This window comes from Gastrolobium bilobum, unplaced genomic scaffold (assembly GCF_033153095.1).
Source record: "Gastrolobium bilobum isolate Gb01-03AN ecotype WA unplaced genomic scaffold, APGP_CSIRO_Gbil_v1 utg50186, whole genome shotgun sequence".
NCBI lineage: Eukaryota > Viridiplantae > Streptophyta > Magnoliopsida > Fabales > Fabaceae > Gastrolobium > Gastrolobium bilobum.
Genome location: NW_026898493.1, coordinates 39,550 through 52,494, shown reverse-complemented (window position 1 = coordinate 52,494; position 12,945 = coordinate 39,550). Strand labels below are relative to the sequence as shown.

The 12,945-nt window shown below is 34.0% G+C and overlaps 1 protein-coding gene across 1 annotated transcript; it reads left to right on the top strand.

Annotated features, from left to right (window-relative positions):
* The first annotated feature begins 6,193 nt into the window (after window positions 1-6,193).
* On the top strand, window positions 6,194-11,481 carry LOC133316788 (uncharacterized). Its single transcript, XM_061518564.1, has 8 exons — window positions 6,194-6,885; window positions 7,089-7,264; window positions 8,793-8,860; window positions 8,993-9,094; window positions 9,251-9,406; window positions 10,472-10,591; window positions 10,835-10,964; window positions 11,184-11,481. Exons 1-8 carry the CDS (start codon window positions 6,776-6,778, stop codon window positions 11,309-11,311), a joined length of 990 nt encoding a protein of 329 aa, XP_061374548.1. The 5' UTR covers window positions 6,194-6,775; the 3' UTR covers window positions 11,312-11,481.
* Window positions 11,482-12,945: the final 1,464 nt, after the last annotated feature.

The window sequence follows — 12,945 nt, the reverse complement described above, 5'->3', positions numbered from 1 at the left end:
GCAATATCCCGATTTTGATATCAGGTATGATCTGATTTTGAGGACAAAATCTTTTAAAAGGTGTGGTGAATATAATAACCCTAATTATATGACTTTTAAATTAGAGGGTTATAATGAGGACCTTATAGTCATAAATGGAATGAGCATAAAATTATAAGAATTTTGATACCCATATTGAGGTATTATGCACAGATGAATTTTTATCTGTTAAATTTGACTGCTGACGTAATAACAGTTAGTAGAATAGCTCCAAGTTAGCAAATTATAGTTAGAGAGCTAATCTAATGATATAAACATCATGAATGAGGTTAGGATATGATTTGGTGAAGATTGATACCCATATTGGGGTATTTTTGAAAAGTCACTTCTGCCGGGTATTTTGTACTGCTGTAGCAGCATCCGGTAGAATCCCGAAACAGGAAAATAGAAATAAAGACCAATATATGTCTAACAAGTCATAATTAGACCAAAAATGTTAAAGTTAAGAAGATTATGAAATCCGGGTACAGTTAAGAACACCGATAAAGACTATAGTGCAATTAAACAACTGTTAGTGGATCTGTGATCTACTAATCAAATTTTTAAGTTATGAACATGATAATTAGACAAAATTAATGTTAAGTACTTAAAGTTGGAGTCTTGAGAGTTTCCGGGTAAAAATTTGACGACGGATCAGTTAAAAATTACACCGGGTCTCACTAAAGGACGAATATCATTTAAGTGACATGGCACCCCTCATTAGGGCACCCTCCTCTCCTTCCCTTCCATTTCTGATCAGCAGCCCTTCACCTCCTTCTCTCTCTAAGTTTCAAATTTTGAAAACTCTCTCACTTCTCTCTAAGATTTCTTCACCTAAATCTCTCTAAACCACCAAACTTCCTTCACAAAGATTGTTCCCCTCACTCTCCTCTTCACAACCATACCATTTTCATGGTGTGAATCAAAAATTTCGTGTCCCTTATCATCCCAAACAGCCATGGTTTTATGGAGAGCAAAGGCTATGGAGTTGTGTTCTTGAGCTCTCTTGAAGAATCACACTTGCTTGCTTGTTTCCTTTGATTTTTGGGTAACTGTTCTTAAATATTTTTCATGAAAAATATCATCTTTTCTTCTTATGTTCTTGAGCCTAACTCATGAGCATGTTCATGAAGGTGTGTGCTTGCCTAAAGGTGTGTTCTTGGTGGAAAAAGGTGGAGACTTGAGCTAAAGGAGAAACCTTGAAGATGTAAGCTCCCACTTGGGAAATATGAACCAAAAAGCCTCCCTTTTTCTTGTTGAGTGCCTTGGTTTTGATATGTTCATGAGGAGAATGTTGTTTAAAATTTCGTAATGTCATGGTTTGATGATGATTCTTAAGTGTGTGTGTGTTTGGAACCATGGAATGATGGATTGGATGACTAAAGGTGCCACCTTTGGACCTTTGAGTGATGTTCATGTAAAAAGATGACTATGAACTCAAAAATGGACCATGAACATTTTAGCCATATCATGTAAGGATAGGGTTTGATGACAAAAAAATGTTATTAAGTTGTTAAGTGTGGAAAAAATGATTAGAAAGATTAACTAGGTGGATTAACTCTAAGTAAAACTCTCTAATCATGATTAATAATGGCTAAAAATCCTAATTAATATAGCTAATCAAATCTGCCCCATAAAGTACATAAGGGTTTAGTTGTGTTAAAATTAAGGAGATGATGAATTAGGTGATTAATTAAGGGTAGAGATTAATTAACAAAAGTAATCAAGGATTTAACTCTAAAATTGGACTAAAGTAAGGTTTAGGTACACTAATTAAATAATTAGTAAAATTTAAGTATCATGACATAATGGGACTAAGGATATTTCATAATGTGACTTAATAATAGAAAAATCCAAGAATTAATGTGAATTAGGATTTATAATCAAAAGTAATTAAGGTTTGTTAAGTAAACACATTTAAGGCTAAGTAACCAGTTTTTAGGCAAAATTGGGGAGAGCATATCTTCCTCCACAAAGATCATATAGGGATGTGCCTTATATCAAATTGACTATTGAGATGTTATCTACGTGGTGTCAAAATTTGGTATCAATTGAAGATATATTCCATTCTGTATGTTCGTTTGAGTGAGGACTGCACAGGGAGGCATGTGCAGGGGCGCTGTACATGGCTGACACTTCCATGAATTTTTTCTCCCTCAATTATTACTCAAATTAGGCTCATAATATGTCTAATTAAAGATAAAGGTGTCTAGTTGTCTACATAAAAATTTTAGAGCAAATTATTTAGTATAATTTTCATAATCGCAGAAATGGTAAAGGATGTTTAGGGCCCTGTTCGGAGTTGGCAAACAGCTTTGTTTGTCCAACTTCAAATGGTGATAACCGGAGCTAGGAAACTTCAAATGAGGCATATGATACCTTGTTGGAAAGGTAATTGAGTCTAGATTAACATACTAAAAGATGAGAATTTTATAACAAGTGAGTCACGCCCAGTAACTAGAAAACAGAAGCATGTCCAATTATGGAAAAACCGTAAAAGTGATATTTAAGCTAAGTGGGCTTAGGGGAACCCTTAGTAACTTATAATAATCATAAATATGTCTGGGATGAGTTGAAAATAATCTAAGTGAGCCTTGCATGTGATTCTAAGCTATGTAAGTAATTGAAGATTAAAGTGGCTTGTAATAATGCACTAAAATATGTAATAAGTAATAATTGGTCTAGGCTTGTAATGGGCATATTATTGGCATATGAGTATGAAAAGTGGAATCATTAAATGATTAAGTCGTGGATATGACTTGATTAATTAATATGTAATTAATGATGTGAATGGTTCCTACTCTAGGTGTGCCTAGAGAACCGTGCACTTGAGGATTTTGTTGGAGCATACGTATTATATTGGAGTGTGGGCTTGTGCTAAGCTCCCTAAGGTAAGCTCCTAGCTCTAGTTGACTCCTCTCTCTTGTGGCCCCACCATGATGGTGGGCATTATGGTTATATTGTATGGAAGTATATGGTATGATGTATATGTGCATTTATTCACATTCATATAGATGTTATATGATCTTGATGTTATGATGATGCACTGATGATATATGTTATGAGGATCCTGGCCAGTGATCATGGTATGTAGGCTGCCTATGACTTGACTCTGGGAGCTATTTCATACTGAGGTTGTGTTGACTGTCTATGGCTTGACCATGGAAGTCACACATGTGTAACCGTCTATGGCTTTGACCTTGGGGTTACACAAGGATGATATGATGATGCTATGTTTATGCTGTATGTCTGTATTATATGCTTTATATCTGACTTGTTATGCAGGAAGTGGGCTCAGGGGTTAGAGGATCTTCTATGAACCTTGAGCTTATTGAGATGTTGTTATCTTACCCCGTTTGGGGAGATCATTTCAGGTACCCAGAGTAGTGGTGATGCTTCTAGGGGCAAGGCCCCCGCATTGGAGTAGTTGATGATGCAGTTGATGATTTTATATTATGTTTAGATTTGATGTTGGCATGTAGACTTGTTAACATGCTTAATTATTTTATGGAGATTATTGTATGTATTTATTTAGGCTCATGATAGTATTCTTAGAGCCATGGATTATTTACTGATACTTTTATACTTCGAATTAATATAGACTTGATGCATGTATTCAGTTAATTCGGGCATGGAGCCTTATTAGTTGTATTGACCCATTAAGGGGATTGCAGTCTGTGTGGGACTTGCAAGCTATCTGTTTAAATTGTTGTATTAATTAGGTTATATGTATGTGTGGAATCATGTTTCTAGTTATCCGAAATATATCCGTTATGCTGTCCGTGAGACTCCGTCAGGAACGACACTTGATGTCATATCTTGATGGTCAATGGCCACTAATACTGGCTCATGGGATTAATTAGTATATGTATATTTAGATTTACGCTTTCGCAGTATCTGACGTGAACGTTTTTAGAAATGTTTTTATGAAATGTTTTGGCAAAAGTTTACTCGTATTTTTATAAGATGCTTTATTCCTTTTCAAATAAAGTCTTCCGCTGTGAATGTTAAATATCATGTATGTTAATAATCGGAGTACTACGGGGTGTTACAACTACGGCGTCTTTATTTTCTAAATAACTCACCATTGCTACTTATTTTTTTAAACGTATATGATTTCTTGCTTCTAACTGACTTATTAACTCACCAATGTTTGAGCAGTTATATTTGATGCCACCTATAGTTAATTTGGACTTTTATTGGTGGCTGCAATAATTTAACATTTCTACTGTCAAATAGTGTTCATCCCAAATAATTTATGGTTGTTTTTATTTGTTGTCTTTGTATGGTGTTGGATATCCTAATCTTTGGCAAAGGAAAGTAGAAGAGAATAAGTAATAGTTTAAATTTTTTAAGTGCATTAACTACTGGGAATTGTTCCGGGTTTTGTCATATTTTTTCTTATTTCACTTTGGTAGGATAATATGGTATTTGATCACTGTTGCTGCTGCAAGCCTTGTTGTATTTGAAGACTAAATTATTGAGTATATAACTATATTTGATTTGCATAATAATCGATGTCTCTGAATTACATAGTTTTGTTTGTGGTTGACACTTACAAAATTCTGTGTGAATGCTGTAGCTTTTTCAACTTCAAAAATAGCAAAACAATTCTTTTTTATTTCAGATATTTCTAAAGTAAAAGGTTTGCATTTTTCATTTTTGCTCCTTCATATTTTTACCTCTACCATTGTACCATTCAGGGCTTCATAGTAAGATGAAGTTCTTGATTTATTATAGAGATTAACCAACTACGATCGACAAAATTTTCGATTTTTTCCTCGTGCATCACATAGGTAATACACTAGTTAAGGTTTTAAACTTCTTCCAAAGATGGTACTGGAGAGGATTGAACACATACTCTCACCGCCACCTGCTCAGCTCATGCGCCAACTGAGCTACCATCATTTGGTGTGTTTGTCTTTTTAAAAGATATAAAATTATGTCATTTTAGTTAAAACTACCATGTTTTATGGTGAGAAAAACAAAAATTATGATGAGAGAAAGTGATTTTTTTTAAATTTAAATATTTAATAAAAAAATTATCCTTTAAAAGGACAAACATTTATCTTTTTATTTTAAGGAAAAAATATTTGCCTTTTTAAAGGACGGTTATTTTAGTTAAATTATTGTTTTTTATTTAAAATTTAATTGAAATAATATCCACCTTTTCCTCTTACGATTTTCTTTGTGTATCTCTTTCTTTTATTTAAAAAGATGGAAATTGATCCTCTTATGTTAAAAAAAATGATATGATAATGTGAAAAAATTACAACCATACTAAGGTGAATCAACGGTTATGATTTTGTAACTATCTATTTCAATATTTTTTCTGTCTCTTCTTTTATTACCATTGATCCACCTTTGTATAATTATAATTCTCCACATTACCATGTCATATTTTTTTAACATAAGAGGATCTAGATCCTATAAGAATACAATTTAATATCCTTTAAAAGGACAAACCATTGTTATAAAAATTGGACCGACTCAGTCAGGTCGTCTAAAAAATCGATAAACCGATCCGATTTTCATATTGGATCGACCATGTAATAGAACTGGTGCGACCCGATCGATTTTTGTAAAAATCGATGACCCAATCGGTTCAACCAGTGACCCGACCCGATTCATAAAAAAATAGTTTTTTTCGTCAGTTGATGCCTTTCTTTTTTTTCACTCTCACACACAAATGATTTGTTTTCTTTTAGAATATTTGAGTGATCTGTTACTTATTGAGTTGCATAAGTTATGCACCTATAACACTAATTATTATCTTAGTTATGCAATATGCAGCTAATTTTGATTTGATTGATCTTTTGTTGGATAATGAAGTATAATTTATTGTTTATCATATTAAAACATTTGAAATTAGAATCATTTTTTTTACAAATTTTTGAGTACATTTATAGCTTTTTTAAATCTAAATTATGTATACTTATTAGGTCATATAATTGAATCAGTGATACAGTGATTAAACGAATGATTCAATAACGTAATACCTTGCTCGAGTCAATAATTAAGCCAAATTTAATAACATTGGGACAAACACCAAACTCTTATTAAATAAAAAATATTAATTTTAAGTAAAACGACACTCTTCTAAAAATACAAACATTTGTTTCCTTTTAATAATCAAGTAATCTGTGGCCCCGATGTCGGAGAAAGTAAAAAGAACATTGGTTTTGTTGTTTGCCCAAAACAAACCCTCGTGTGTCTCAGCCTCAGGTGGTCGCTACAATCATCGGCGACCACGACAACTTCTCTTTCGCTTCGATTTGAGTTAAGTTTATTCTCTTTCTTCATTTTCGCTCAAAAACCCTCTTTATCTATATAATGGATTTTCTGGTTCAAGGATATAGACGAATAGGGTTTCTGTTCTTATCATTCAGGCATTGCTTAATTTTCAATTTAGATTGTTGTTTTTTCCCTCAACATTTTTTCAAAGTTAGTTTTCCTTTTTATTTTTATTTTTTCACTGAACTGTCTATGTGAAATACTTTTATGTACTACCAGATATGTATGGCCTCATAGTTTAATCGAAAACTGTTTTTGAATTAATCACTGCTATACTTGAGTAGTATGTTAACTGTTTTTTATTTTATTTTATTTTTTTCTTGTGGTTCTATTTGAACATTGTGTAATGTCACTGGTATTTTTAATGTTTTCCAGGATGTATCTATAGTTCTTTTCTTACCTGTTATTGTTGTCAGAAACAGATTGAGAAGACAATACTATATATGCAATGTCCTGAATACCCATGAATACATTGCATTACAAAGCACGGTTAATGATGAATATATGGTGCTTTGGAAGGAATCTCGTCACTGCTTCATCCTCTTTGTCCCCTTTGCAACTTCCAGCACAAAAGTATAACTTCATTTTGAGTTTATATCTACTTGTTAGTATGCTATGTACCTTTGAACATGTTTATATGTACAAGTTAGATTTTTACTTTAAATAAACATGCCGTTGGTTTTGTGGATGCCAAGTAAAATCTTATGTTGCTTATTTATCTTCCAGAATGTTATTTAGTGTATTAGGTTCCAACTGTCTTTTATGTTGGAATGTAGGGAAGCTCATTTTTGGTATATTTTGCCTGATGAGGTAAAGAGCACAAACCTATTAAACCGATATTTAGAAATTCTATCACCCTGTGAGAAAGAAAATATATTTCGCATGCGCGGGGAAAAGCTACAGAAAAGAGCGCTCCTAGCTCGTGCATTGGTTCGCACTACGTTAGCAAGATGTAAGTTTTATTATTCTGGTACTGAGTTTCCTAGATTTTCTTCTTCCTTTTTCATTTCATTTGTATAATATTGTTCCTATATCTACTAATCACTGTAAAGAACCATCTCAACCCAAAACCTTAAGGTATTAGGTCAGAGTCTTTTTAATGGTTTATATTATCCTCTAACACATCCCATCATGCAAGAGTCCTTTGGGCTTGAAACGTGGATATTGCACAGACCCAATTTTTAGTTTACCTTGTGCTTATTTAATTCCACTAGAAAGTGGAGGGAGGTGAGGATCGAACTCGTGACCTTGTGGTCACTGAAGCTCTGATACCATGTAACGAACCACTTCAACCCAAAACTTTAAAGTGTTGGGTGAGGGCCTCTTTAATGGTTTATATTATTCTCTAACAGTAAAGAACCAATTCAACCCAAAACTTTAAGGTGTCTAACACACCCTCTCACACAAGAGCCCTTTGGGCTTGAAGTGTGGATATTGCACAGGCCCAGTTTTTTTTTTGGTTTTACCTTGTGCTTATTTTAATTCCACTCGAAAGTGGGGGGCGGTGAGGATCGAACTCATGACCTTGTTGTCACTGAAGCTCTGATACCATGTAAAGAATCATTTCAACCCAAAACCTTAAGGTGGTTGGTTATGACATTTTTAATGGTTTATATTATGGGTTTTATAAGATTTATGTTGTAGGAAAATCGATTGTGTCATGTTACTGAAATTCGTTTTCTGTGCCTTAGTTTTTTTTTTTTTGCTTCAAAAAATGCGGGCCTCACAAAATGTTGTGTGTAGGAATTAGGAAACTTTACCATGTCATGTTAAAGGACAAATGAAAACCCCTTATATTATTCTCTAACAATCACCAAGCTATATATTTTTATATTTTTGGGGTTAATGCAAGTCATATATCTTCTGTCAGATTTAAGTACTTAATGGACCAAAACCTTGTGGTTTCATGTAACTAGCAAGATCAGCTTTTCTGAATTTGCTAAATATTTCTTGATTACCTATTTCTTTATCTTTTTATTTGCTTTTTATTCTTTGGGATCAGTGAATCCGGGAAACAGTCTTTTTGCAGATATGCAACGGTAAGACTGCATATAAGGATTGCCCTCACCCCTACCCTCTCTAGTCTGGGTTTATTGGGGAGTGGTTTTTATTCTTTGGATCAGTGCTGTTTAGAGGATTGGCAAATATTAGGCAAATTCACTATCTATACACTTGTTTAACAATGTCCGGTACCTCACTAATTTTTCTAGTGGCAGTTTTGTGGATCACTCCTATTGACATTGTTTCGCTTTTTTTGTCTGGAATCAACCACTTTATCTAACTCCTACCGTAGCCTAGTAACAATTTTAACACAATTTGATTAGTTTTCACTTGATAGACATATATCCTGCATGTGCATAGAACTATCTATCATGGTTCTATTTGTAATCTGTATATTGTTCCTGTTCTGTTTCATTTTGTTTTGAACTTTCTATTTTATGGTTGAGGTCATATATCTAAACAAAATTGTTTACTGCTAGACCAGACAAATTGTCAGATTGATCCAAAATCCTTAAGGTTTAGGAAGAACAATTATGGCAAGCCTGAGGTGGGTTTTTTAACCGTTAATTTATTGCCTATATCTTTTGTATGATTGCAGTTTCTTCTTGCTTAATTGACATATATAATATATTCATTGAGTTTGTTAACACTCAAGGTTTTTAGTATCATATTTGAATAGGTGGACTGGCAATATGCTGATGATTGGAGCCTACCACCTCTGCATTTTAATATCTCACACACATCATCTTTGATAGCTTGTGGAGTAACTGTTGGCTCACCCGTATGTATTCAATATTCTGCTATACAGATGTTATTTATTTATTTGCAAAGGGTCATTATATTCTTTTCTATTTTTATGACGTTTTCTTCTTATTGTCATTTTTATTGTTGAAGACCATTGTCTTTGAACTGATTTAACTTGCCATTCTCATTGTAGATTGGTATTGATGTGGAAGAGAAGCAAAGGAGGTTAAAGAATGATATTTTAGCTTTTGCACGACGATACTTTTCTCCCCATGAAATAGAAATGCTGACTCACATTGCAGACCCTGAACTCCGGCGTCAGGAGTTTATAAAACTATGGACTCTGAAGGTTGGTCAGAATATTGAATGTTACTACAGCTGTTGGGTAGCACTTTTACTACTTAGTTAAAGAGTCAGGTGACAAACAAATGTGACTCTTTGAATTATTATCTTGGGAATATTTGAGTATTACTTTTCTATTTAGCTTCATATCAAATTTTTGATTCTGTTGAGCGTTGCTTATTTTTTAAAAGTGACGGGGCATAACACATAAAAGGTCCTACCTTATATTGGCTTTGAAGATATTGGTAATACATTTCCATATTATTACGAAACTGGAATTACCTGGAAAACATCTTCTTACATTAATTGATAGGTAAAGCCATAAAAGATGTGATTTGAATTTCTTCTCATTAGGTAAATATGCAAATTAATAAAATATTTTTCAAAGGTGTCCTGATGTTTTGTGATAGGGACCCATGAAATCACCATCCCAAAAGTTAGCTCAAAGGGTGGGAGTACCCAAGATCTTATAAATCTCATACTAGTTGCCTACAAATCAATGTGGGACTCCTAACATTGCCCCCCCCCCCCTCTTTAAGGCCGACGTTCACGGAGGCTTCCACTCTGATCCGGTTGTAGCCTTTTTCCCCTTTGGGCGGCTTCACCCACTTATCAGGTAGCCCTTTCCGCGGTCTGACTCTCAACGAAAGCACCAAATGATTGGGACCCATGGGATCACCACCCCAAAAGCTAGCTCAAAGGGTGGGAGTGTCCTAGGCCTTATAAATCTCACACTAGTTGCCTACACAATTAATGTGAGACTGCAAACATTTTGTTACCTATTTTCGTAAGTTCCAAGAAAAATAATCTTTGTAGTTCTCTCCCACAGGAGATATCTAAAACATCTTTTTAAATTTTGATTTATTTACAAGTTCCTTATTTTTGAGTAAAGTATTCAAGTGAGCAGTCAAATGTAGTGTAGTATGCATAAATTTCCTTTGAAACTAATATCTTTCACAATAATTATAAGCATAATGTAGTGAACAAGCTTAACTTGTCGTTGGAGGTTTAAATTCAATCCATGTTTTGCTGTTCTGCAGCTGTCACTTACAGAGATATTTCCCATTTATAGGAGGCATATGTAAAAGCATTAGGGAAGGGCTTCTCAGCTTCACCTTTCAAAACTTTTACTGTTCGATTTAGAGATCATATGAAAGGAGGCATCCATATTCCACCTCATACAATTTCTAAGGTATGCCTTGCCCTTGTTAAATTTGTTTGAAACATAGAGAGCTCATAAACAGAGATATTATATGTTGATGAACTGATTCTTCTTCTGGAGTCAACTGTGTCACACGGGTATTCGATGTATTGGTTAATGTTCGGGCAGGAATTGCTGTATAGTGTACAAGTCCTTGCTTCATTACTAGCACATTAAATGTTGGCATGTGAATTATTGGTTTTGTCTGCATATAGCAATTTACCTTGTTGGCAGGCACCTGAAATTACTGTTGAGGCTTCTGATGACCTGAAGAATCTCTCAAGCAATTGGCAGTTTGTGCTTCTGGAGTTGGTTGGTTCTCATTATGCTGCCGTTTGTATAGAACAGGACAGCATCAATGCAGGTAGTTAGTCTTATTTTATGTTATAAGGAGTATATTGTATTAATGCTAGTTGCACAACATTACTTTCATGATTTTGCACACATGGCTGCATGTTAGATGCAGCCACATTTGTAGTTGTGGTCATTTGTGGCTCCTACAATTGTGTCAGTAGCACTACTTGAGCTAGTATTATGAGCGAGAAGCTGCTACAGCCTCATGTTTGTGGTTTTCACTTTTCAGGCAAAGGGAGCATTCCAGTAAATCTAACCCTACGGAGAACAATCCCGTTTGTTGAAGATGAATGTATTTCTGGAACTGACACTGCTATAGTGATTGGTGGCTTGACTAGACTGTTAATGTGTGATTAGTGATTGGTGGCTTGATTTGTGATTAGAATTGTAATTGGCGGTGGCTGCTGCACTTGCTGGAAATAACTTTTTGTTAATTTAATCCATGTAAAAATTTATAATTATTTGAATAATTTAGGTATATTTCTTATATTAAAATGTTTAAAAAATTACTCTCCTTATGCATTTGTGTTATCTTCAGAGACTCCGTTATATTAATTATCATTCAGAACGTCCATTTTTTTTTATATCATTTACAAGATTCGAACCTGAAACTTTAAGATAATCAAATTCATTGTTACTCGATCAACATGCATTGATAGCTTATTTTGAATTTATATAAACTTTTATAGAAAAAGTCAAAATGCTTTCCTAGTCTAACATAAAATTTACTTCATAATAGATAATATGTTGAGAGTTTGTTACAAACATTTTTCTTATAAAAAAGTTCATAGAACTATTTTGCATTTTCTTTTGTTTGGTCTACGAAGCTCCGTACCCGAAAGCTACTTTAATCCCCATAAAGTATAAAGCACGGTAAGGGCTTCTCAGTCGGCCTTCCTCTCTTCCAAATCAATAGTCTTTCCTGAAACCCAACTAATTGAATGGAGCTGGGCAAATTTACTTAAGTGAGCAAATCCAAGACGCAAAACAAATTCGGAACAGTTGTTAAAATGCCACTGTTCCCTAACCTTTTTTTTTTTAAATGTCAAGCCAACAGTGTTAATTTCTAATATGTCACGTGGATAAGTTCGTTGGGCACTGTAGTGAACTCAGTTTGCTGATATGCCACGTTCCTAGTGGACACCAAGTTCGTTACCCTAGGTAACGAATTTAGTTGCAATTAATGCACCTGCATGTTTTCATCTGTCACGATGACACGTGACAGACATGCAACGAAGTTCGCTAGGGCGGGCAGCGAACTGCGTTGCATGTCTTCCACGTGACGTGGCAAATAGAAACATGCAAGTGCATTAATTGCAACCAAGTTCGCTACCTAGAGTAGCGAACTTGCCCACGTGACATATTGAAAATTAACACTGTTGACGTGGCATATAGAGAAAAAAGTTGAGGAACAGTGACATTTTGATCACTGTTCCAACAAATTCTTTGCCAGTCAGACCAACTAGCATTGATAACTTCATTGTATATATATAAATCTTAGAGCCTGTTTGAATCCTCTTATTTTTAAGCTAGAAGCTACTTATAAGCTAAAGCTAAAAAAAAGAGCTTAAAAAAAGAAGCTAAAAGCTGTTTGGAAATTACATAAAAAATTTAGCTTAAAAATTAGTTAAAAGCACATATTTCAAGAAAATTATTTCTCTCTCTATTTTTATCACTCTTCATTTTTAAAAAAAGCACATAATTCAAGAAAAACAGATCAGAGCTTAAAAAAAAGCTCCTCCAAGGAGCTTTTAATTTTCAGCTTTTTTCTTCATTATAAAAAAAAGAGCTTTTCATTATAAGAGCTTTTTCCAAAACCTGTTTGGCCTAGCTTATGCTTATAAGTAGCGTCTAGCTTAAAAATAAGAGGATCCAAACAGGCACTTATTCTTTCTTCTTGTGATTAATTGTTGTGATTAAATGTTATTTTTTCTTATTTCTCCAGTTTTATATAAGGGGAAAATATATATCATTTTGAAGGATGTAAAATT